A 27,958-nucleotide genomic window follows, 5' to 3' on the forward strand; every position below is an offset into this window, starting at 1 on the left:
ATTTTAATTTTGAACTTCACTTTTACATTTTTATATCCACACTATTGATAATCCTATAGTATTTTCTATAATATTTGGGAGATAATTAACTCAAATTTAATTATAATTAGTATTCTAGCTAATACTAATTATTATTATTATTTTTTTTGAGTTGGAGTCTCACTCTGTCGCCCAGACTGGAGTGCAGTGGCCGCTTCCGGCCACCACAGCCTCGACCTGCTGGGCTCCGGCGATCCTTCCGCCTCAGCCTTCCAAGTAGCCGGAATTACAGTCATGCGCTACCATGCCCAGTTGATTTTTTGATTTATTGTAGAGATGAGGTCCCGCTGCCCAGGCGAGTCTCAAACCCGCGGGCTCAGACAATCCACTCACCTCAGCCTCCCAAAGGCGCGGGATTACAGGCTGAGCCACCGAGCCCGGCTTGCTAATACTAATTATAATCAAATTATACTCAAAATTTGGTTAATTAATTGAATATATGTAATTATAGTAACCAAACTAAAGTTTAGTTGCCTCTGAACAACATACTCAGATTAGAAAAAAATATGTAAAAAGAGGAAGAGAGCATACAGTAAGGAAATAAAACATCATTTGGTGTACTGTACTTTAAGTCTGGCCTCAGTTGAGAAAAGTGGTCAAAAAATTGAGAAAAAAGACACTTTACTTTTTATAAAATTAAGTTTGCACTTTGCAGTTTACTATAAATTTAATAATGTGTGGTATCTGGATATAAGTAAATTGTTAAACCATGAGTAAAGTTTTTAAAATTTAAATTTACTTAAATAATTTTCAAATTTGAGTTACTAGGATAATTAATTTATAAAAGAATTGAATATCCACTGTAAAATCTATCATTTTACATGGTTTTTTTTCAATTAGGAAAAACCTCAAAAAATGTAAATTTCTAAGAGCTAAAGTAATTTCAAAATAATAAAACTTAAACTTCTAAAACAGAAATGTATGTTTTCTAATGGCATACAAATGGGAAACCCCCCAAAAAACTGGAATTATCTTTTGGAGGGCAGGCTTCTTGTAGTATACTTGGAATTTGTTCTTCCAGATCAAAGGGTCACCCAAAGTTTTATCTGGAAGTTTTGAAACGGTTGAGTCAAAATTTGCAGAAGAAATATTCCATGTTGTAACAGTTGCCTGGTTCTTCCACCATGACAATGCACATGCCACACTGCACTGAGTATTCTGCAGTTTTGGCCAAATATGGCATGACTCCTTCCCTATTCTCCTGATTTTACCCCAAACAACATTTTTTTGTATGTTTCCCCATTGAAAAAAGTTCTCAAAGGGAAATGTTTTGTCAATGTGGAAGAGGTGAAACAAAAAAATGACAGAACCACTAAAATGCATGAAAACTGATGAGTTATAAAACTGTTTTGAGCAGTGGAAAATATATCAATAGATATATCACATTAAATAGAGAGTACATTGAAGGTGACAAGTTTAATCATGTAAGAATAAACACACAATTTTCTTTAGAAATAAATTCTGGGCTCTTTGGAGTTTTCCTGTATATCTAAAACTTGAGGTTGATATTTACAGTCTACCACAAACCTCAAAAAGTTGTTTTCCTCTCTACACTGGATGATGATCCCAATATGGAAATTTATTTTCATATACCAAGGTTATCTTAAATTTCTGTACAATAGTTTGTCCATAAGGGCCCCAAATCCTGCAGCTGTTATTTCACTTGCCTCTTTTTCAGCAAGGTAACCAATAGTTCTCATAATTCAAAACCATTTTTTTTTTATAATTGTCAGAAGGACAATAATCAACTCCATCACACATCTCTTCAGAGCTGAGCGAGCAACCCCACTACAAATTTCTGCTTCTGTGTTTTTGCTCAAAGGATTAAGTTCCAAGGTTTTTCCTACAATAGGAACATATTTGATATGTTGTTTTTGATTCCTACTGTTCTCCAAATGGAAGAAAACTATATGAAGTGAGATAATAAGGCTGATAAATGGTAGTATGGAGCAGAATGTATCAAGAGAAGGTTAAGATTTGTTTTTGATAGTAGAATGTCTGAGAATATACAGTGACTACGAGAAAAACCTGAATTATTGTGGCAGGTCTACACTGGATTCTAAGATTGCTATCAGTGAGGCTCTCAGAATATTTTGGGATAGACTCTTATTTCCAGAGCAGGAATGGAGAATAAAACCAAAAGTCAACCACCTAGTCAATGAAGATACACATTTTTAGATTACTCAATCTCATCAAATTGCCTGCTAATATATTGCTTAAAGTTTGGTAGAACTTTTTCCTCTAAAACCATTATGGACAGATTTTTTTTTTTTCTTTAGTACTCCTAATCAGTTCACTTAATCAGTTATAAAATTATTTTTATTTCTTTTTGGGTTTTATGTTATCAACTTATATGTTTTATTTAATTTCTTCTTTCTCACTGTTGTCAAAACATGACTTTAACATTTTCCTAGTTGCTTTTATTCCCTTCAAGACTGTCCTTTTATCTTTTTCATTTAATTCTAATAGTATTAATTGTGATTTTTGTCCTTTTTATTTGCCAAAAGTCCCAAGGATACCTACATTTTATCAGCATTTTAAAATAGTCTTATTTGATAAAATACACATAATATGAAATGTACAATCTTAACAAGTTTTAAGTATGCTCAAATACATTCATTCTGCTGTGCAACTATCACCACCATGCATTTCCATGACTCTTTTCATCTTGTAAACTGAAACTATGATTTTGACTAGTCTAAGTAGCTCTTAAAAGTGGACTCACACAGTTTTAATCTTATTATGACTGACATTTCACTTAACATAATGACTTTAAATTTCATTCGTGTTATAGCTTATGTCAGAATTCCTTTCTCTTTTAAGGCTACATAATATTCTATTGTATGTGTGTATACACACACACAGACACACACACACACACAAGCATTTTATCAATCCATCTGTCCACATATAGGTTATTTCCATATTTTAGCTACAATGAATAATGTTATAATCACGGATCTATAAATATCCCTTCAAGGTTCTAGTTTCAATTATTTGGGGTTATATACCTGGAAGTGAAATTGCTGGATCACAAGGTAATTCTATTTTTAATTGTTTTAGGAATCATCATACTGTTTTCCATAGTGGCTCTACTATTTTGTATTTCCACCGACAATGCACAAGTGTTTCAATTTATCCACATCCTCACCAACATTTATTTTCTATTTGATAATACCCAAGCTATTGGGTATGAGATGATATCTCATTGCAGTTTTGATTTGCATTTCTCTAATAATTAGTGATATTGAAAATCTTTTTACATGCTTATTGGCCATACATATAGCTTTTTTTGGAAAAATGTCTGCTGAAGTCTTTTACTACTTTTGAATTCAGTTGTTTGTTTCTATGTGGTTCAGTTTTAAAAGTTCTCTATGTACTCTGAATATTACTCTTTTGTCAGTATACAATTTGCATATATTTTCTTCTCTTCTGTGAGTTGCCTTTTTACCATGTTGATTTTTTCTCTAGATGCACAGTTTTAAAAAATTCTTTGAAGTTCAGTTTATCTACTTTTTTTTCCTATACCAGCTTGTGCCTTTGGTGTCATATTCAAGACACCCTTGCCAAATCTAACATTATAAGAGTTCTTCCCTGTAGTTTCTTCTAACAGTTTTATAGTTTTACGTCCTACATTAGGTCTTTAATCCATTTTGAGCTAATTTTAATTTATGACGTTTTGTAAGGATCCAACTTTATTTTTTTGCATCTGGATATACAGTTTTCCCAGAATCACAAGACTGATTTTTAACTCCAGTGTTCTTGGTACCCTTGTCAAAAATAATTTGACTATACATAAGAGATTTTATTTATGACTTTCTATTCTGTTCCATTGGTCTGTCTTTAGGCTAGATTTATTATTGAATAAATCTGTCTTGATCATTAATAAATTTCTTTCCATTATTATAGCTTTGTACTAAGTTTTGAAATAAATGACAGTCTTCCAATGTAGTTCTTCTTTTTCAAGATTATTTTGGCTATTTTGGGTCCCATGACACTTCATGTGAAGTTCAGGATGAGTTTTTCTAATTCTGCACAAAATCCTTTTGGGAATATGATAAGCATTGCATTGAATCTGAAGATTGCTTTGGGGAGTATTGACATCTTAATAATGTTAAGTCTTGCAATTTATGAACATGGGGTGCATTTTCATTTGTTCACTTCTTTAATTCTTTCAGTAATTTTAGTAATTTTCTTTGTATAACTCTTTCACACTTTTTTATAAACCCTAGATATTTTGTTCTCATTGATACTATTATAAATGTAATTGTTTCTATAATTCCTTTTAGATTGCTCATTATTAGGGTATAGAAATACAACAGATTTTTGCATGTTGACTTTTTATTTTTCTGAATTCATTTATTTATCCTAACAGGTTTTTTTGTGTGTGTAATTTTGAGAGTTTCCTAATGTAAGATCATATCATTTGGTAACAATTTCACTTTTTTCAACTTGATGCCTTTTTTGTTCCTTGCTTAATTTATCTGGCTACAACTTCCTTTACAATTTTGAGTTTAAGTGGTAAAAGTTCCTGATCTTAGAGGAAAAGCTCAGTCTTTCAACATTATGAAATTCAATGTAATTTTTTACATATGACTTTTATATGTTGAAGTAATTTCTTCTCATTCTTTGTTGAGTATTTTTATAGTCAGAGTATTGAATTTTGACAAATACTTCTGATCAGTTGAGAAAATTATGAAGTTTTTTCCCTTCATTTTGGTAAAATGTTTTATTATAATAACCTATTTTCTTATGATGAATCATTCTTGTAAGGAATCACACATGATCATGGGATATAATTCTGTTGACATGCTGATGAATTTGGTTTGCTAGTATTTGGTTAAGAATTCTTACATCAATGTTCACAAAGCATATTGTTTTGTAGAATTCTTCTAGTGTCTTTGTCTGACTTTGGTCTCAGGGCAATGGTGGACTAATAAAGTGAGTTAGGCAGTGTTTCTTTCTCTTCAATTTTTTGGTAAAGTTTGAGAAAGTTTGGCGATAGTTTTGTTAATGTTTGATAGATTTCAGCAGTGGGGCCATTAGGCCCAGGACTTCTCTGTTGGGGTATTTTTATTACTGATTCAATTTTCTTACTAGTTGTAAGTCTATGTTTTCTATTTTATTTTGATTTATTTGGTAGGTTCTGTGTTTCTATAAATTGTTCATTTTATCTAAGTTATTCAATTTGTTGACATACAATTGTTCATTGTGTTTTCTTATAATCTATTTTATTACCACAGAATTGGAAATGAAAAATATCTTTCATATATATATATTTGAGTTGGAGTCTCACTCTGTCACCCAGACTGGGGTGCAGTGGCCGCTCCCAGTCACCGCAGCCTCGACCTGCTGGGTTCCAGCGATCCTTCCGCCTCAGCTTTCCAAGTAGCTGGAACTACAGGTGCACGCTACCACACCCGGCTGATTTTTTGATTTATTGTAGAGATGAGGTCTCGCCAAGTTGCCCAGGCGGGTCTCGAACCCAAAGGCTCAGGCAATCCACTCACCTCAGCCTCCCAAAGCACGGGATTATAGGCTGAGCCACTGAGCCCAGCTCACTGCTAATGTTAATCTGTATGTGCAGTCGCTCCCCAGCGCTAGCATCACCACCTCAGCTCCACCTCAGATCAACAGGTATTAGATTCTCATAAGGAGTGTGCAACCTAGATCCCTTGCATGCACTGAGTTCACAATAGGGTTTGTGCTCCTAGGAGAATCTAATGGCGCTTCTGATCTGAAAGAAGTTGGAGTTCAGGTGGTAATTTGAGCAACAGGGAGCAGCTGTAGCAGATAAAACTTTGCTTGCTGGTCCATTGCTTACTTCCTGCTGTGCGGCCAGATGGAATCAGTCTGTGGTCCAGGGTTAGGGACCCCACTTCCCAGCCATAAAACACTGTCAAATTTCAAAATAATGTTCTATTGTTAACGGAGGCTAGAGAATGAAGCAAACATCTGCTGTGCTACCATTATGTATTCATTTTTTTTTTTTTGAGTTGGAGTCTCACTCTGTCACCCAGACTGGAGTGCAGTGGCCGCTCCTGGCCACTGCAGCCTCGACCTTCTGGGCTCCGGCGATCCTTCCGCCTCAGCCTTCCAAGTAGCCGGAATTACAGGCATGCGCTACCACGCCTGGCTGATTTTTTTTATTTATCCTAGAGATGAGGTCTCGCTGCCCAGGCGGGTCTCGAACCCAAAGGCTCAGGCAATTCACTCACCTCAGCCTCCCAAAGCACGGGATTACAGGCTGAGCCACGGAACCCGGCTTCTTGAATATTTTTAATGGAAGCATTTATAGTTCTACATTTCTCCTTCAGTACTGCTTTTACTATACTTCATAAGTTTTGGTATGTTGTGTTTTTTATTGTCATTTGTTTCTAAGTACTTATAAATTTTACTTGTAATATTTTCTTGATTCATTGGCTATTTAGGACTGTTTAATTTCCACAAATTTGTTAACTTTCCAATTTTATTTTTATTTCTGATTTCTAATTTCACCCCATTGAAGTTGAAGAAGATAATTTGTATTATATCCAACTTTAAAATCTATTGAGACAATTTCTGGCCTAACATATAGTCTATTATAGAAAATGATGTTCCAAGCACATTTCAGAGGGAAGTATATGATGTTGTTATTGGATAGCGTGCTCTGCACATGTCTATTAGATCTAATCGGTTCATTGTATTAAGTCCTCTACTTCCTTACTTATTTTCTGTCTGCTATTTCTCTCAATTTTTGATATTAGGGTAAAAATGTTCATAAGTAATATTGTAGAACTATTTGTTTCTTCCTTCAGTTCTGGAAGCTTTTGCTTTATATATTTTGATAGTTTGTAAGTACACAAATGTTTATAATTTTTTATATCTGCCTGCTGTAGTAAATATTGTATAAATAATGTCCTTATTAGTCTCTTGTAAATTTTTTTAGTTAAAGTCTATTGAGACATATAATAGTGCAACCAATTCTCCCTTCGGATTACTATTTGATTGGAATATCTTGATCCGTCTTTCCACTTCCAATTGTTTAATGCCTCTATACTTCAAGTCTTTTATAGACAGCCTATATTTAGATCATGCTTTTCAATTAATTCTGTTAAGCTCTGTCTTTTTATTGGAGACAGTAATTTAATTTAAAGTAATTACTGATAAGAAAAGACTTATTCTGCTATTTGGTTTATTTTTTGTTTCTTTTTTGTTTCTTTTAAAGATGTGGGGTACAGTTCAAGATTAGGTATGCAAGTGGTCATCATAAAGGTAAAATTTGGACCTCTCTTTGGTCCCCACTTCACCTGGTTTGAGATAAGGTACCTTTCCTGACGTCATGCACGACACCCCCCCCCTCCCGCCGCCAGAACGCCAGCAGTATCCTGCTACTGCCAATCCCTTTCTTATAGTATTATGGTAAATGTTCAAGGTCCACTTATGAGTGAAAACATACAGTACTCAGTTTTTTATTGCTGTGATAGATCACTGAGTATTATAGACTCCGAATCCTGTGAAGTTCATATATTTGTCTTTCTTTTTGATGCATAACATTCAAGCATATATATGTACCACATTTTTTTTGGTCCAGTCCGCTTTCAGTGGGTAGCATGTTTGGTTCCATGTTTTTGCTATTGTGAATAATGCTGTAATAAACATGCATATGCAGGTATCTATTTTGTAGAATGATTTGAGTTCCTCTAGGTATATTCCCAGTAGGGGGATTTTTGGCTCATATGGATGGTGAATTTCTAATTCTTTTAGAAATTGCCATATTGTTTTCCATTAGGGTTAAACTAGTTTGCATTCCTACCAGCATTGCTGAAGTCTTCTCTTTTCTCCGCATCTTTGCCAGCATCTGTTATTTTTTGTTTTAATAATGATGGCCATTCTTACTGGTGCTAGGTGATATCTCAATGTGGTTTTGATTTACATTTCTCCGATGATTGGTGAGGCTGAACACTTTCTCGTGTCTGTTGGTTGCCCGTATATCTTCTTTTGAAAAGTGCCTATTCATGTCTTATGATTTATTTTTTTATTTTTTTAAGTGAGAAAGCAGAATTTATTGAGAGGACAGAAGATCTCCCACAGTGGCAGGGGATCTCAGGAGGTTGCCCTTCTGCCCACTTTTTAATAGGGCTGTTTTTTTTTTTTTTTTTTCCTTTTGGCATGTTGAGTTCCTTCTTGTCTCTCTCTTTTTTTTTTTTTTTTTTTGGCATTATTGTCTTCATTAATGTTTAGTTGATTTTATTGAAATTAAATGTTTACATTTATTTCTCATTTACTTTTGTTTATTATGGAACTCTAGTCTTTGTGGTTACCCTGGAGATTACTTTGCTATCTAAAGTTATATAACTGAAATTTGAATTTATGCCAGCTAAACTTTAATAACATATGATACTCTGCTCCTTGAACAGCTTCATTCCTAGTCCTTGCTTTGTTGATGTCACAAAGTTGCATTTTGATATGTTATATGCCCTGAAATGTAGATAAATAAATCTTTTAAATGCATAATTACCTTAAATTATGTAGAAAACAAAATATGGACTTATAGATCAAAGATACAATAATATTAGTTTTAGAGTAATAATTTTAAAAAATATTAATCTCTTAAATCCAGTAAGAGAATAGTTATAAATTTTTTTACAATAATACTAGCATTCATGATTGCCCATGTATTGTTATTCATTGAACTCTTGTTTTGTTCATTTCCCTTCAATTTACTGTCTAGGGTAATTTTTTCTTTTGTTTTTTAAAAATTTATTTCATTTCACTCTGTGAGATTTCCCTGACTGCTTATTGCAGGGCAAGTCTAATGATAACAAACCTCCTCAACTTTTGCTAATCTGGGAATGTCTCAATCTCTCCCTCACTTTTGGTGCACAGTTTTGCTGGATATAGGATTTTTGTCTTTTTTTTTTCCCCCATCATGTAGTACTTTGAAAGTATGTGCTCACTGCCTTCTGGCCTCTGTAGTTTCTGATAAGAAATCCATCAAAAGTCTTATTGATGATACATTGTATGTGTTGAGTCACTTCTCTCTTGCTGTTTTCAAGATGTTTCCTTTAATTTTGGTATTTGAAAGTATGATTATAATGTGTCTTCATGTTGATTACTTAGAGTTCAGCTTACTTGGACTTTGTTGATTGTCATGAATGTTTATATTCATGTCTTTCATCGAATTTGGTATTTTTGCTCATTATTTCTTTAAATATTTCCTCTGTCCTATTTTATCTTTCTTCTCCTTTTAGGACTGCCACATTATATATGTTGGTGCACTTGACTGTGCCCCCAAAATTCCTTAGGCTTAGTACACTGCTCTTCAATAAATTTTCTTTCTGCTCCTTAGACTCAATAATTTTCATTGTCCTATCTTCAAGCTTGTTGATTTTTTCTGCCTGGTTAAATCTGCTTTTGAAGCTTTCTAGCAAAATTTTAATCTTAATTATTGTATTTTTAATCTCCCAAGTTTCTTTTGTTAAGAATTTTACTCTTTACTAATACTTCCATTTTCTGCATACATTATTTTCTCAGATTTCTTCACATCTTTAGTTATTTGAGCATCTTTAAGACAGTAGTTTTAATGTCTTTGTCTAGTATGTCTGCCTCAGATCTTTTTAAAGATCCCTTTCTGTTGATTTATTTTTCTTTAAATAGACCATAATTTCCTGTTTTTTGTAAATATTGTTATTGTTTTGTTGAAGACTGGATATTCAAATCTAATCATGTCATAACTCTGGAAATCAGATTCTCCTTCTGCTTTCCATTCTTGTTTTTGTTTTTACCAACTGTTGTAGGCTGCATCTGTGTCAAGGATTAGCTAGACATTTCTTCCCCTGGGCATGTATGCATACATTCTAATTTTCCCAGTATATGCAGTGGTTTTGAGTAGCCTAGTCTTTAATGTCTGGTTCCCAAATGGGGAATGAGAGAAAAATGAAATAGGGAGTAGAAAATGGATGCTCTGGAAGTCATTTGTGTCAAAAGAGTAGGGACTTGCAACAATCAGGATAGTGAAAAACAATACTTATTCTCGGTAATCAGAAGCATCTATCAGCAGTCAAAGCACAGATCCCTAAAACTAAGAAAACAGAGGCCTTTTTGTTTACCCTAGCTCCTGCCTGCTGCATGCAAACTACTCTTGAATCTTTGTTTAAAAATCTGACCTTAGATTTCTCAAATAATTTAAAATAGATTATCATTCAATTCAGCAATACCACTACTGGGTATCTACCCAAAGGAAAATAAACTATATTTAAAAAGACAATTATATTCATATGTTTATTTCAGCACTATTCACAATAGTATAGTCAGGGTATCAACCTGTGTTCATCCATAGATGATTAGATAAAGAATATTTCATTAACTATGGAATATTTCTCAGTCATAAGAAAGAATGACATCATGTCTTTTGTAGCAATATGGATGGAACTGGAGTTCATTATTCTAAATGCAATAACTCAGAGAAATAAAGTCAAATACCACATGTTCTCACTTACAATTGGAAGCTAAACAATGTATACACATGGACATACAGAGTTGAATAATAGACACTTGAGACTCTCTAAGGTAAAAGGGTGTAATGGTAGTGAGAGATGAGAAATTACTTGTTAGTTACAAATTATACTGTTTAGGTCATGGTTACAGTAAAAGCCCAGACTTTACCACTATACAATTCATTCATGTAACTACAATGCACTCTTACCCTTTAAATATATATACGTGTGTGTGTGTGTGTGTGTGTGTGTGTGTGTGTGTGTACTTTTAAAATTAAAAATGGAAAAAAGAACTCACAAAAATTTTAACCTTAAACAAAATTTTTTTTATAATTGACAATTACCATTTTATTGAGTCATATCTTAATGATTTCTTTGCTCACAATCAGATCAAATTTGCAGCTCAATTAATTTTCTTCCTTCCTGAGGTTAAAAATTTCAGTGTTAATTATAATTTCATTTACACTGTAGTACAATCTATGTTTTTGTGAATCTGACACAATAAACAAATTGTACTATGGTTTTAGAATGATTTATTCATTGGCCATATAATATTAAGATAGCCTTTATTTCTACTTATCTTCTTTACTGATATTTCACTTTCTTTTGGTGTTCATTATTTCTATTGAAAAATTTGATACCTTTACATAGTAATTTGTCTGTTTGCCTCTTTATGTCTCCTTTTATGTCTGTGTTTTTATGCCTTTGTTGTTGTAACATTGAAATATATTTAGGTATAGTTATTTTTGTGTTTTTTTTTCCATTTGAGTTTCATTGTACTTCTTAATCTGAGAGCTTATAATAAATTGTTAAATATTGCTTTATATTATATACACTGATATATAAATTATTTTGTCTATTATAGTTATACAATTTTTACTCATTTTGACCTAAATGTTAACATTTCTCTTTTCTTTATATTATGTTTTTTATGAATTATTATTGTACAAATGCTAGTCCTGAATTTACATTTTAATGTACCATTTATGTACTTATTCTTTTTTTCCTTTTTATACTACAGTATTTATAATGCAGATCTATATTTTGATTGGTTTAACTTTCACTTTTGTTTATCATTAAATATATCTAAGCAATTTTAATTTCAATGACTAACTTTTAAATTTTTATGGTATATGTTTTGGCTTTTATCCATTGTAAAAATATATAACACTAGAAAGTAAATTTATAACAAACAAAATAGTCATCAATGTAGCAACACAGAAAAAGTCTCAGTAGGGTAAATTTATCACATCTCTTTAATTAGTAGATTAAGTGCAATTTTAGTTAAAATTTTAGCAGAAGTTCATAGACATTCACATATACTGCTTTTTGGTTGTGAAAAATAATACAATCATTTGAAAAATTATTCACCTAGAAATGTTTAGCATACATAGACACACAAGCACACACACACACACACACACACACTCACACATATTTGGTCTCACATGTCAACTTACATTATATATGTATGTTTGTGTACACACACACACACACACACACACACACACACACACACGCCTATTTATACAGAGGGTGCCAAAAATGTATACACATTTTAAGAAAGGAAAAACTGTATTAAAATTGTTATATTCAATATGATGAGTACAAAGTCATGTTTGACTACTACAGTTATAAGGGGTGCTCAAATTGGTTACCATCAACGTCCCGACACTTCTCATTATGGCAAACATCTCTTAAAATGTGTATACATTTTTTAGCATCTCTATGCACACAAAAATAAAGTACCTGGTAGTGTCATTCATAATAGGCCAGTCTGAATATGAATTAAAAGTTCACTAGCTGTAGAATGAATAAATAAAAGTCTGATATACTTAAATATAGTTTATTCTAATTATTTGTGATAGATCTATAAAATTATCACTAACACTGTAATATTTGAACAATGAACTATTGTTCCCAAAGGAAATGAAGAGTTAGTTTCCTGTGAGCATCTGTCCACAATATTTTTAATCAGTCAATCAAATCCTAACCTTATTTTATGTAATGTTTCTGTTTAAAAATATCTTATTTAATATATGTTGTTGATTAATGAACATTGAATTCATGGCCAACAGTAGTACAACTCATCTCTGAACATAGCTTACCATTAACCACATCACATTATATAATAAATTGTTATATAAATTAATCTAGTCTATTATATTTTGTAAAATTTTTGCACATTTTGATCTAAATTTTAACATTTCTCTTTCCTTTCTAATATATTTTTAATAATCATTATTGTACACACTTTAGTCTTGAATTTACATTTTAATTTATCATTTATATGTTTTTTCCTTTTTATACTGCAGTATTTATCATTCAGATCTATATCTTAATTTGTTTAATCTTTGTTTTTGTTTAAACTTTTAAAATATATCCATAAAAATTTTAATTTTAATGATTAGCTTTTTAAGTTACTCATCAGGTTTAAGGTTTTTAGCAATTTGAATTTTAAAATATGATTAACTTTTATAATTTCAATGATTAACATTTAATATCAGCTTTATTGTATTTGGGAACACTAGATTACACTTCAACATGGAATGTGAAGGTCATTTTTAAACAGCAAAACTGACAGTAAGAGAGAAAAAAAATTACAAAAAATAGATACTAGTTAACCATAAAAATAATACTTGTTTATAGTATCAAAGTTCAAATAAGAAGGCAGAACATCGCCTCATTTGGATTCAGCTGGTAATATGCATGTACAGGAAAATTATTTTGCCACACTGTGCATGTCTACAAATGACAACCATAAAAGACCATGAGTATTGATTTTGGGGTTATGAATAAATGTAAGAAAGTAGTTGACTTTACAAATACAGAATCTGCAAACAATGAATATCAGTCAGTTTCTCTTCAGCAATAAAAGAAATAGCACTAACAATGGCCAAAAACAAACAAAATGATCTTGCAATCATAATGTAAAGTACAAATAGCCAGATTCAAATAATGAACACATATGTATCCATTTATGTAATGTTCAAAATCAGGCAATAGTTACATTGGTAACAGAAATTTATATAATGATTTCCTTCAGATAAGTAATATCTAGGAATAATAAAAAGAAAGGAGAATCTATTTAAATTGAGCCTCACCACCCTAACATAAAAATCAAAGTGTTAGATTCTAGGCTAAAAATAATCTCCATGATTATAATTGTATCATAATATTATTTTTTACCTTCTTTAGTATTATGTAAAGTCTTTTACATTTCCTTAGTATTTCAGAGTAATGATAGACACTTTGAAAAATGATATAATTTGTGCAATTATTAGCATAGCATTTTAACATTTTATTACTGATATTTCCTATTAATTTTAAGTTTGACATCATTGTCTAAAGGTGGAATTATATTAATAATAAGTGATGTTAGTTTTTCCCACTTTTGAACATCTAGTAATAATTTATATTCAGTAAGTGTAGTTCTCTAGTTTGAAGAATGAATTTAAAAGCCAGACTTACTATTTCTGAAACATACTTCTATTTTTAATCTGCTGGCAAACAGTTTCGATCATTTCAAACTGAATGCATGTAATTTGTGTTGGACTATGTTGAAGCTGAAATCATACTAAATCCGACCTTGACAAAAGCTGGCAGTCTCAAAGCAAAAGTGATATTTACAGATAAATATTTTCCACAGTAATATGGGGCCATTAGATTGGAGACCCATGATAAATGTGTAACCCTGAAGGTCCTTGAGTTTTCTGTTAGAATAGCTCTTCACACTTTTACTCATGATGTACTGTTCATTATCATATAGAAATTGAATCATTAGACCACTTGCCTACTGTGAGTTTGTAACCTTGAGGTACCACAATTTACTAGGTGAGACACTTCTAATTCTTTAATTTTTGATATCAGACACATCTCAAAATAGACAACAAATGAATATAGAATGGACAGATGAATGGTTGGATAGATGGATGGATGGATGGATGGATGGATAGATGGATGGATGGATGGATGGATAAGTTCACATGTAGTTATTAACAACTCTCAGAATGGGTAGTCCTACTTTGAACTTCTTACCAATTTTGTAGTTCTAACCAAGAATCAAGATTAGAGAATTAATTTTAAATCAATAGTGACTCAAAACATTCTCTGCAAATAGTAAGGAATAACTTGGTTCCAGTGTCTTGCAGAATTTTCTTTCCTTTCCTTTCCTTTCCTTTCCTTTTCCTTTCTTTCTTTCTTTCTTTCTTTCTTTCTTTCTTTCTTTCTTTCTTTCTTTCTTTCTTTCCTTCCTTCCTTCCTTCCTTCCTTCCTTCCTTCCTTCCTTCCTTCCTTCTTTCTTTCTTTCTTTCTTTCTTTCTTTCTTTCTTTCTTTCTTTCTTTCTTTCTTTCTTTCTTTCTTTCTTTCTTTCATAGGGTCTCACTCTGTTGCCTGGACTGGAGTGCAGGGGCACATTCAGGGCTCATACAGTTTCAACATCCTGGGTTCAAAGGATTCTTCCAACTTAGTTTCCCCAGTAGCTGGGACTACAGGTGAGCACCATCACCCTGGATTTTTTTTTTTTTTTTTGTAGAGACAAGGTTTTGCTGTTTTGCCCAGGTTGGTCTTGAACTCCTGGGCTCAAGCAGTCTTCTCCCCTCAGCCTTCCAACATGCTGAGATTACAGGCATGAGCCACCTCATCCTCAGAAATTTTGATAGTGATATAACACTTCCATGTGCCAAGATCTGCTATAAGTGCTTTACATGCATAATTCATCTTGTTGTTAACATAACTTTATAGGATACATACAGTTATTATTCCATTAAACAGATTATACATATCTCCTAAAGCTTTTAGTTTATTACTATTAAGATTTGTTTTAATAAGTTAAGAAGAAATAGATGAAAATAATCAAGGGCCAGAGATTGGAGCCAGATGGCTCAGATGCAAATCCTGCATCACCTCTTACTTTTTGTGCAACTGAGCTCGGCTCAAACTTAAAGTGTGAAGTCATAGGGTTATGAAACATGACCAAGGCAATGCTTATGTACATATTACTTAGTTTACTACTATCTAGTAAATACAACTAAGCTACTATTATTTAGTGAAGCTAACTATTGTCTCAACTTTTGTTAAAAACAAAACAAGACTTAATTCTGGATTCTGTAATGATTAGGAATGTCTTAACTGGCCTCTGCCTAGGCCAGTTATGGGTATGGAAGTAGCCATATTAGCATTATGATATATTCATTAATCTAATTTTTAAAACAAAACATATTTAAATTACTTTAGTTCATTATGCTCAAGGAGTAAAATGAAAGAAAAGTTTCCAAAAAACACATATGTTTTCCAGTTATTCAAGTAATAAGATACATTATAAATGACAGTCAGATGGCAGCGTACAAATTACTTGGTCAAGAATATTGCATAAACGTGAATAGTTTTTAAAGATTTACTTTCAAAAGAAGTAATCATGCATACCTGGACAACTTTTTGGGCCTGCACATCAACAATAAGTACTCTGTCCAAAATTGGCTGTGCCACATAAATGAACTTGTCTTTAACGTTGACAGCTGATGCCCACATACATCTTTGAATTTCCTCTCCCTCACCTTTGGGACAGACTTCATCCTGTAATATAGAATATGGAAAATCAACTGCATATCTTAATTATAACATGTGTATGACAGTATTATACATAAAATTAATGTTTGATGCTTTACTCCTTTCAGCATCAAATGTTAAATATGTATATCGAAATAGTTTAATCAAATAAAATAGTATATAGAGAAAATTAAGTTCATTAAATATATATAGAAACCAATGTAAATGAGATCCCCTTAAAATAAATTTTACGTCCTTAATTACTTAGTTTTCTGGAGAAATTTAGTTCTTTCATCGTTTATTCCTTGTTTAAAAATCAGCAACATCAGAAATTCCACTGTTTTCTCCCAGTCTAAAGCTTCTTTGTTTTTGTTTTTAACATAATCAAAGTTACATTAAATTTTTTCAGAGCTTCTCAAAACATTGGTCCTCCCATCCCCCAGCAAATCCAAGTTCTTGTCAAAAGTAACCAAATCCTGTGGGAATGATTACAGGAGTCATCCACTTTGTAGTGAATCGGAAGCTTTGAGAAACTATAATAACGTAGTTACACACAATGGTTATTTCAATTTTCAATTCGATACCAAAGTCAGATTTTTTTAAATCTTTCATTATTCCCAAGGCTTTGTATTCTGCTCTTTTGCCCTAGTACTATCTTCTGGTTGAAGATTGTATATAGTTTGTGTTAGATGGTCATCAGTTAGGCCAAAAACAAACAAACAAACAAACAACCCACCCTCTATTTCTTCTTTTCCTTCATTTTGTCAATAAATAAGTGTTGAAGAGACACAAAAGCCTTTGTGATTCATACTGGGAGACATATCATAAGTAGAAGTACACAAAAAAAGTTATTTAGCTCATGATTTGTAGTTTCAGGTTATTCCTTTATTCATTGTTCTGTTATGTATAGTTAGATAAATCAACAAGTCAGATTTGTTAAATTGTACATAAAACATATGTATAATGATGAACAGTTATTTATATAATGATAATGATAAACAATTATTCCAATGTTTCACTTGATTTGTTATTTAGGTCTGATCATTCATTGACTTATATACTTCAATAGTTACTTCCTGAATTAAATTAGACTCATATTCTCTTCTCTACTCCATATAAAAACACTAGTTTTTCAGCAGAGATCATATTCACCATATATATTTGATAATCATGAAACAAAATCAGCAACACTTTCACTATAGATATCACTGGTAATTTATTTTTAAAGATAATACTGACAGCAGATACACTACATTTGACATTTAGCAACTGTAGTGAATACCGAAAACCGTAACCCTTCTCAGGCAGTGCAACCATTATAGGTGGTTTACCTATAGTTTTCCAAGTGCATACAATTTGGAAAATAAGGTAAATCCCAGAGCACTTTGGAATGAGAGGCTCTGTTTATGTTCTCTAAACTTCAGATCAAATTCAGGAAACATCTGGATGTCCATTAACCTTTAAGATGCAGTCCAGCATTGCAAGGTTTAGGAACATATAATGATAGTGTTCTCCTTGAAACAACACAGGATGTTCTAGGCTCAAGATATAAACAAACAAACAAACAAAAATCTGAAAACTAAGCACACAATGTATACATATATCAGTTGATTCTGGAGTTAGGAAATTAACTCCATGTCATCAAACACACCATAAGCATTACAGGTAATCCTCAGTGGAGTTCAACCTGGGTGCCATCCATGGCACCCTTAAGAAGATAGCACAAACCCGGACACTGTAGTCTGTCCTCAGCATACGTTCAGAATAAAGCACAGTATTATACTTTCAGTCACCAATTCCCACTGAAACAATGTTTTCTATGCCAAACTTTTCTTCAGAAGTAGACTGAGTGTCATTGACAAGAATCTATTTTGTGAGGAACAAACAGTAGACAAAATACGCATTTGAAAGGTAGGAGAGAAGTCGGGCCTAAGGTTGGAGAAAGCCTCTGAATACAAGGAAATTGTTTACAGCTTCTTTGTTGTTATGTAAAAACTACCAAAAAAACCTGCCAAAATAATAAGAGTGTGAGTGACCTGCCACACAACTGTCAGCCAAACAACTGCTGAACCAGGAACAATTTCCACCCCTTTGTTTGCTATGAAACTATTCAACAGTAAAATAAACTGCTCTGCTGGGAATTATTTTCTATTTGTATGCTGTCCCCATAAAACATCTCTGACCAGATTTGCAATCATTTTTACAAAGCCATTAAAAGTTTTCTGACAGTCATCCTCAATTTTCTTTGCTTTGATTTATGCTAATATTTCTGATTATAGTCTATTAGGTATGACTTTGCAATAGCACTCTTATTTTTTTAGATTACATAGATTAATATTTATTTCTCTGCATGGGAGTTGTAGAAAAATGGTTTTAACATGTATTAGGCATTTAATGGGACACAAAGAAAACAAAAAAATCCAGACATGAAAAATAAGATTAAGATAATACATACTGATGAAGAAAATCATCAGAAATTATATGAAAGAGTATCATTAAATCACTTTTTATAGAAACGTATGCTACCATTAAAGTGGAAGGAATTAATAAGATGTTAGAAGTATTGAAGATGAGAGTCAAGAAAAAGACAATTCTAGTTTATAATTGGGACTTATTCCTTTTGGGTCATTTCTGTATTTAATCACAGATTTCCTGCATAAGTATTATTCTTTCCCAACAGGTTAAAGAATGCAAGCTATATTATTACCTATGGTATAAGTTTTAACTTAGCAATTAAAATTATGTCAGTGTTACCTGATCTGCTAAACTTAAGTCAAGCAAAAGAATATATACACTTGTCTTCTTCTAGGACTTTGCCATTTTTATTTATTATACAGATAACTTATCAAAAAATACTTTGTCCTAAAATCCGTGAATTTCTATCTTTCCTTACTTCTTCTTTATGTACCCCCCTCTCAACACATTCTGTATCATTCACAGAGAAGACAAATATTTCTCACAAACACCTCTGTTTCCCTTGTGCCCAAACAACAGGTTCCTGTGAGAACTCCCTCTTCTCCTTCTAACCAATCTTTTTTTTTTTTTTTTTTTTTTTTAAGTTGGAGTCTCACTCGGTCGCCCAGACTAGAGTGCAGTGGCCGCTCCCAGCCACCGCAGCCTCGACCCGCTGGGCTCCGGTGATCCTTCTGCCTCTGCCTTCCGATTAGCCAGAAGTACAGGCATGCGCTACCACGCCCGGCTGATTTTTTTGATTTATTGTAGAGATGAGGTCTCACTGCCCAGGTGGGTCTCGAACCCGCGGGCTAAGGCAATCCACTCACCTCAGCCTCTCAAAGGCGCGGGATTACAGGCTGAGCCACCAAGCCCAGCCTTCTAACCAATCTTAAAAGATCCATCCACTATTACTTGCTTTCAGAAAGACCTGCCCTACACTTGTCTCCGAGTATTAAAACATCCCCACGGCCCTACAAATTCAAGAAACAAACTATACAGCAACTTGAATCGAATTCATCTTCTTTCCTATCCAATCATCCATCTAATTCTCTTCAGACTTCTGAACAAGCTTTCTGGAATGTTCCTTCCATTCCCTGGCCTTTTACTCTAAACTGATCATACTTCAAACTGACTTCCAGATTATTTCTTTCAAAAGAGATGTCTTCAGAGTGACCAGTGGCCTCAGAATTTCTAATTACGTCTCCATTTCTTGTTTGGGAGCATTTATTTAGCACTCGCTATGTTAAGAATATCGTGCAAGGCTATGTTTGAAAATAAAAATCATGAATATGAAAGGATGCTTGCTCTCATGTTGCATATAGTTTCTGCTGCATTTAGCTGTTTCAAACACATGATTCCTCATAAAATGTTCTTTAATTCTTGTAAGGCAGGGATCAGAAAATAAGGGTCCCCAGGCCAAACTTGGCCATTGACAAATTTGGTATGGTCCAGGAACTAAGAATGTTTTCTACATATTTTATCAGTTGAATAAAAGAAGAAGTAATATAATTTCATTTAAATATTGCCTATGGGTGTTTTTATGCTATAATGACAGACATATGTACTGAAAAGCCTAAGGTATTTAATCTGGCCATTTGCCAGAAAAAAAAAACGTTGCTTATCTCATTCTGCTATCCATCCCTACTCTAGTTCTCCTTTTAGTCCCATTAGGTAAATTATTTCTGACTGTGGTGGTTTCTTTATCTTTTGTTCCCTAATTATAGCTTCAGGAAAGCCAAGGCTGAGACTCGTTTTCTGCTCTATTTCCTTTACATTAAGCTTCTCTGATTCTCATCCATTCTGATTGCCTAATTACTAATCCTGGGCAGATGACACCCAGAGATTCATCTATGGTTTTTCCATTCACCAGGCTTTTTCTCTTCATCTTCTTTTAGAAAAATTGTTGACCAGGCAATTTCACAGAGATATAATATAGAACAAGCAATTTTAATATATTAAGGTGATCCAAACTTAAACAGGCAAATAAACCAAAAAAAAAAAAAAAAAAAAGAAAAGAAATACTTACATACCTGAACACCGACAGACAGAGAAAAATAGATAATAGGTTTGGTTTATATTAAGAAATTTAAAAAAAAGTAGTTTTATAAACTAAAAGACTAGTGGACAGAGAGTAAAACTGACAATAAGAATAATTTCTAAACCTATATATATAGATCTTAAGTATAGTTGATATGTAAAATATCCTGTCTTTTAGAGAAAAAAATACAGATGGTTATCTGTGGAAAGGCAGGTCTAGGAAGATGGGGAAGTAAAGCACAGAAAGCATATGTACACAAATCCATCCATCCATAAGGCATCCATAATGCATCCCTACCTTCCATGGGTTTCACTGATTTTCTTCTGAACTTTCACAGAATGTGTATTTTGTGACACATATTTTGGCATTGAATATTATGCTATCACTTCCAGTTAAAATGCCTATATTTCCCATATTTCTATTGCTATTCCTATATTTCTACCTTTCTAAACACAACGGTGAAGGTAAAATATTTGCTCAGTAAATACATGTTTAAATCTTACTTATTATAGTCAAAAAATAAGAGTCAAGAAGTGATGTATATTCCTCAATTATGATATGAAACATGACATGCTATGTCATGTCATCAAGAGTCATTAGAAAACTGAATTCTATAGTAGAACTAGCAAAATGGGTCTGTGGCACATCATGTTTTGTCAAGCCGAGGATTGCACAGAAATTAAAAATAAATACTTGGAGCCTTTTATAGCAATGTTACATTGCCACAATATCCACATATATGATCAGTGAACAGATCTCCTTTAACAACATGTAAACAAGCTTGGGTATTACCAAATTTGTCTGGAAAGTGTCTTGTGATAAAAGTACCTATGGTTTATGAAAGAAAAAAATAGATTGAACAAACATCAATGATTTTTTTTTTTTTTTGCCTACAAAGAGTATAAAAAGCCCAGAGTTCACTCTCTCTTTCCTTTTCTAGCTCTCTGTTGTTCTTTCTCTCTTTCAATTTTTCTTCATTTAAATGTATTTTTAACCAAACCTGAGTCTATTGATGTAAGTGTAAAAAGTGAATAATAGATTACTTGGGGAAAAAAGTGTTTACTTTATCAAATGCAACAAAATGTAAGCAATTATTCACTATGAAAAGTTATTGTTTGGTCATAAAACAAGGCAAATAAAACAAGGGTTCTTTGGTACTGGATTAGAATATTTAGATTTAGGTTCCAAAGGTACTTTTTATTGTCGTGTAGAACTATATATAAACATACACACATTAAATAGAGACAACTATTTGAATGTTGCATGTAATATTTATTTTAATCTTGCTTTGTGCTATTAGAAAAAATCAATTTTATGATAATACATTAAATAATTTAATAGCAATGAATATCCTCCTTATTTGACCAATTTTTTAAAAAGGCACTGAGATTAAAGTACTTTCTTCAATTTTTTGATTGAGATCACTGCTTATAACTCAAATAAGATTTTTTATAAAATTAGGTATATTCAATTTATCACATTCTATTTGCCATTTTATATAAATAGAGTCTACTGTTAGTCAAAACATAAGTAGTCATGGCAATTTAGGCCCTATATTTGCCTTAATTTAGGTTATATTTGAGCAGTTTCTTGTAGCATGACTTTGACTCTAGGATATCAAAGATACAAAGTGTATGTTACAGAAATTTTTATCCTTTCTTTTAACACAATAAAAATGTATTTATGTCTTTCAATGATACAATAAAAACAAAGCTTGTGACACTATCCTGTCATAAACTGAGGGCTGTTCTCCCTTTAGATACATTGTATTAGAGAGGTTAAAAATAACAGGACTATAATAATAATGCCCAACAGGACACTTATATTAGCTGTGTAATGCTCATTTGAGTCTTATTAACCTCACTGGTAAAATTGATGTAATAAAATTACCTATTACATAGAGTTATTTTGAGGATTAAATAAAATGATTGAAAATATTAAGTTTTCATAAATGTTACCTGTTTTTTCATACAGTGAATTATATATGGGCTATATTTGATGAAAACTAAAATAGTCTACATACTTTTGATGCAAACTTTTTTACATTTTTTCCAAATGGTTTGGAGGAATGTTTGCTGAGCATGTATAAGAGTTTGAGAGAGCTAATTTAAGTGTGGCATGGTTGTTGCATATAGGGCAAGGAGAATTTTTTCCAACTCTGGCATTTGGCAGTTCTGTGACTGAGCAAATCATCTGACCTTTCTCATTTTCTTATCTGGAAATTGAAGGAATTCCATTAGAATTTTGTTGTTTGGTTTCATAAAAGAAAAAAATAACAAAATTAACTGAATTATGTAAACTATGCTTAAATGTTAAATGCTATACTGGTTTATAATAATATTGAGCTAGGTAAGAATAGTTGGTTAAAAAACTAAAATTGTAAAGTGTTAAATTTCAAACAACTGCAAAACATAAAGTAAAATCAAATTAAAACTCTAGACATTTTTGTAAGGGCAGAACTAGATGATTGGTGTCCTGGTTCCCCTGACTTTTGTAAAGAAGCTGAAATCCTTGCTAGAGGTTGGTCCCGGGGATGGTAGACACTAAGAGACAGAGGGACAAGCACTTAATGTCTGTTGGGAAAGCCATATATTTGAATAATTGAGAGACTGATTAAATATCATGACCTAAGGTCTTAAGTTAGGGCAAAAACACAATACATAGAGCTTGGCAAAATGTATTTGAATTGAAAGTTCACGTTGAAGCACTAAAGAAATTGGACAATTATGGTGGGCATCAGTAAATGTCAATTATATGGATCCTGTAGACTCATGGTGGAGTATGAGGTAATTGTCCAGATATAGCTTTTTTTCCCCCAAACCTGGCTTCTTTCTGCCCCTTCCCTCGGGGAGCAGCTTCTGACCAAGGCTGGTCTCTGCAGGATAAGTATATTCCCAGTAAAGAGCCATGTGATGCAAGTAATCAAAAAGAGCTGAGAACAATGTGAACAGCACCCTTACTCACTGTAATTGTAAACACCATATAGGAATTTGAATAATTAACTTACCTGATTATAAAACTGCTTGCTGTGCTGTCCTGAGGTGTGAATTCTTACTTTACTTCACCATCGGTGCCTCATATAAGTTTTAATAAACTAATGTCTTTCCCTGCTTGACTGTCAGGTACTTCTTTAGAATAAATAAAGAACCTTGTACACAAGCCCTCTCAGAGTTGGTTGCCATGTTACAAATTGGCATAGTTATGACAGAATATTCTAGAGAAGATCCCATTTAGTGGCTGCAGGAGAGAGGGCAGGATGGGAAATCGCAGGGTGGACCACTGGTAACATGTGGTTCTAAGTTGCCAGCTTGGCAAATAGCTGGGGGCCACTGGATAAGTATGGGGATGCCCTGAAAATGTCAGTCAGACTGCTGGAGTTACTGAAAGTAGTTGAGAAGGGACAAATTCAGAAGAAAACAGTGGTGCAGTTGCAGCAGCTGTGGCATGGTCCCTGTTTTGTGCACTGTGAATGACTACAGAACAGGAGACAGCCACTAGAAACCAGGTGCAGAAATTACAGGAAGGTTAAGATTCGAAAGAGATGCCTGGTGAATTCAGGCAGAAAGCAGGAACATGTTAAATCGCCAGCTGGAGTGAACTAGTGGCCAGCTACATAGTTTCGCATGGTTCTTTGTGAAAGGGAAAGGACAGCATTTGCCTATGGTGCGTATCAGCACAGGGGTAAACCATAGGAGGTGGGACCCATGAACATGGGACCCCATGAAGGAATCAAAGTCCTCAGAAGAGAAGGATAAAATAAAAGTGATAGAGGAGGCAGAAGAGCCCCCAAAGACTAGGTCTTGCCTGGTGATTATTCAGAAAATAAAGAGACAATAAGAACAGCTGGAGGGCAGAGATCCAGAACACCTACCACCACCCTGCAGCCTATGCACATGACTATACGCCCGGATACTTCAGCAGAGCTGACAGAGCTGGCAGCAAAATTTAAGCAGAAAGGTTGGGGGAGGCCTAGTGGGCTGGTTGTTAAAGTGATAGGATACCGGAACAGGTGGCATAGTACAATCAGGAAATGATCTGATGAAGTTGGCTTTGGTTACCAACCATTTCTCTCTGAAATAGTGTATAAATAGAGCCAGGCAGCATGATGAAAACAGTTCACTCCTAATATAGCTTACGGGTCACTAGGCCAAATGAAAGGGACATTCCATCTTTCCTCCCCCAGTGGAACACCATGGAGGAGGTACAGGATGACCACCAGGAACTGGGGTTGTGTCGTGCCATATACGCAGATTCTTTTGTATTTTTTTTTTTTTTTTTTTTGAGTTGGAGTCTCACTCTGTCTCCCAGACTGGAGTGCAGTGGCCGCTCCCGGCCACCGCAGCCTCGACCTGCTGGGCTCCGGCGACCCTTCTGCCTCAGTCTTCCAAGTAGCCGGAATTACAGGCATGCGCTACCATGCCCGGCTGATTTTTTGATTTATTGTAGAGGTGAGGTCTCGCTGCCCAGGCGGGTCTTGAACCCACGGGCTCAGGCAATCCACTCACCTCAGCCTCCCAAAGGCACGGGATTACAGGCTGAGTCACCAAGCCCGGCGCAGATTCTTTTGAAGTGCCAGATGCAATACCCTTTATAGCCTGAGTGAAAAATAAAGTCCTGCACTCAACAACATCCTCCTCTTATGGAGTTCTGATATCTGTGTAATCCTTGCTAGTCGGTGGGATGATACAGAGGGCCTCGCAGGCGATAGCAGACTTGATTAGGCAGAAACGAGGAGTTTGAAAAGTGAAAGAGAGCTCAAAAGGGAAAGAAGGTTCAGAAGAGCCCCCCCAAAATAGGATGCCAGATTTAATTAAGGCAGGGGTGAATCCTAACAAGAAAAATTTAAATACAGAAGACAATGTGGTGTTGGTGGGATTATGGAAGGAACTCCCCCCACCTCCGCAAAAGTCATTACAATCCTATCCCTGAAAAGAAGGCTGAGGCCTGGGTACTAGAATGGACTAGGAGGTTCCCCACTCCTCAAAGAAAGAGCAAGCAAGCAGGAAGCTGTAGGGAAGAACCAGAGTGTGCAGGGACCCTAGAGACCGGTCCTGGTTAACACTACTTTCTTCACAGCCATGGTGCAGGCAGAGCTCAGAGCGAGACCCAGACTGGATTACACACCAAGGCTTGGTTTATTGCTGGAATCTCTTTGCTGTTGTCTAATGCTTTCTTTAGTGCTGATATTCATACAGGTAGTCAAGACCAGTTCACATTCACCTGGGAAGAAAATGGATGATCGTGGCACTGCCAATGGGGTATTTGCAGAGCTCTACGTTATGTGGAGGCATGGCTGCTCAAGATTTGGAAAGTTGGAGGTTAACTGCATCGGTGTCTGTTTCATTATATAGATGATGTCATGCTAGCCTCTGATTCTCTTACAGACCTGAAGCAGGCAGCACCCCAGCTGATTGAAAATTTGCAGGAGAAAGGATCATCAGCTGTTATAACAAAATCCAGACTTTTCCCCACCCAACACTGCCCAACAACTGCAGGAATTTGGGGGCTTCCTGAAGTATTGGAGGGCATTTGTCTTACATTTAGCACAGACAGTACAACCCTTTAGACTGACCAAAGGGGAAAATAACTGGGACTAGATGGGGAGTGCCAACAGGCATTCAGTGCTGCTGAAAGCACTGTGAGTGTCGTGTAACCATGGGCATTCTAAACCAATCCCTTCCCTGTGAATTCGATGTAAATATTACCCAAGAAGGATATGCTTGGCAGCTTTGGCAGTGGCAGGGGAAAGTTCAACTTCTCATTGGCTTTTGGTCTCAGAAATGGAAAGGCACTGAAGCCCACTACACCAGTGAACAGAAGGTCAACACAGTATATCAAGCTCTCTTGACAACAGAGCCATCACTGAACAAGCCCTAGTACCATGCCCAATGTCATTCACAATGCACGATGAATCCATGACCTCTCTCATAGGCCTTGCAGTTCAGTTGCACAGACAATGACCCTGACCAAATGGTGAGCATATCTACATATCTACAGCAGTCCACAAAGTCCCCTAGGCCAGGCACTGCAGTAGCTCGGAGGGCAACGAAGGGGTGGATAACCTGATCAAATGAAGCAATCTGCACTCTCACCCCATGGAGGCCACCAAGCATCCTTAGATATGCTGAAACAACCATGGGCAATGCCCCTGAAGATGCAAATCCAGACTCAAGAACCAACATGGCAACAAGCTGGGAAGCAAGAATAACCTGTTGCTGCCTGCCCCATAAGGCATAGTATCCACAGAAATACTCTCCATTGGTCCTGGGAGATTCAATCTGAACCCCATTGGTTATAATTTAGTTGTCCATCCTATGGTCATGGGAAAATGGGCAAATACTCTTAAATATAATAACTGTGGGTGTCAAATACTCAAAAGGGAGACTATTATTATTTCTATGTGGCAATTTAGGACACTCCCACTATTCTGTCATGCCATGGACAAGAGAGCTCCTGGGCCTGGTAGGGCATGGTATTCCAGGCTGGATAGGCCTTCCCAAAGTGTGATCATGTCATTACAGAACAAGAATATCACATGTGTTTTACCTGATAATTGGGATTTACCTTTGCTTGTTTCTGTAAGACATCTGTTTTACCACCCTTAGCCTAAGACCCTTCTATCACTAAGCATTTTCTTTCTGGAAGGAAGGAATCATGGGTGCTATAATCACTGCAGCAATTTTGCTCTTCAGATCCTGAGTCCTTTATTGTATCTGCCATATTTAACTCATGTTTCCACATCAGGGAACTTGTGGAAGATCAATGTTACCCAAAGATTGTAAAGGTGGAAAAGTTCAATGTAGGGTGGAGTATGAGGTAATTGTCCAGACATAGACTCTTTTCCCCTATACCTGGCTTGATTTTGCCCCCTCCCTCAGGGAGCATCTCCAGACCAAGGCTGGTCTCTGCAAAATATACAGACATATTTCCAGTAATGAGTCTATCACAGGATGCAAGTGACAGAGCAAAACTGAGAACAATGTGGGTGGCATCCTTACTTACTGTAATCATAAACACTATATAGCAATTTGAATAATTAATTTGCTTGGTTATAAACTGCTTGCTATACTGTCACAAGGTGTGAATTCTTTATTTACTGACTGGCCACCATTAGTGCCTCCTATAAGTTCTAATAAACCAGTGACTTTCTATGCTAGACGTTTGTGTGACTTCTTTGGAATAAGTAAAGAACCTTACGTGCAAGCCCTCTCAGATTTGGGGTTGCCGTGTTACTTGGAGCAACTTGATTAAAACTTAGAGTGGATACTTGGAATTAAAGAATCAGGTTTGCCGGGCTCGGTGGCACAGCCTGTAATCCCGCGCCTTTGGGAGGTTGAGGTGAGTGGATTGCCTGAGCCCGTGGGTTCGAGACCCGCCTGGGCAGCAAGACCTCATCTCTAC

At 34.7% G+C, this 27,958-nt stretch overlaps 1 protein-coding gene across 2 annotated transcripts in view; it reads right to left on the reverse strand.

Annotated features, from left to right (window-relative positions):
* Nucleotides 1-27,958, reverse strand: part of FSTL5 (follistatin like 5) — a 600,815-nt gene that overhangs the window by 83,860 nt on the left and 488,997 nt on the right. For both annotated transcript variants that reach the window (XM_021717056.1, XM_021717055.1), the window contains one exon: nt 15,943-16,092. In XM_021717056.1, the coding sequence (XP_021572731.1) occupies nt 15,943-16,092 (150 nt within the window). The remainder of the gene's footprint in view (nt 1-15,942; nt 16,093-27,958) is intronic.

This window comes from Carlito syrichta, unplaced genomic scaffold, assembly GCF_000164805.1.
Source record: "Carlito syrichta isolate Samal-C Ts95f unplaced genomic scaffold, Tarsius_syrichta-2.0.1 Scaffold309202, whole genome shotgun sequence".
NCBI classification, from domain to species: Eukaryota; Metazoa; Chordata; class Mammalia; order Primates; family Tarsiidae; genus Carlito; species Carlito syrichta.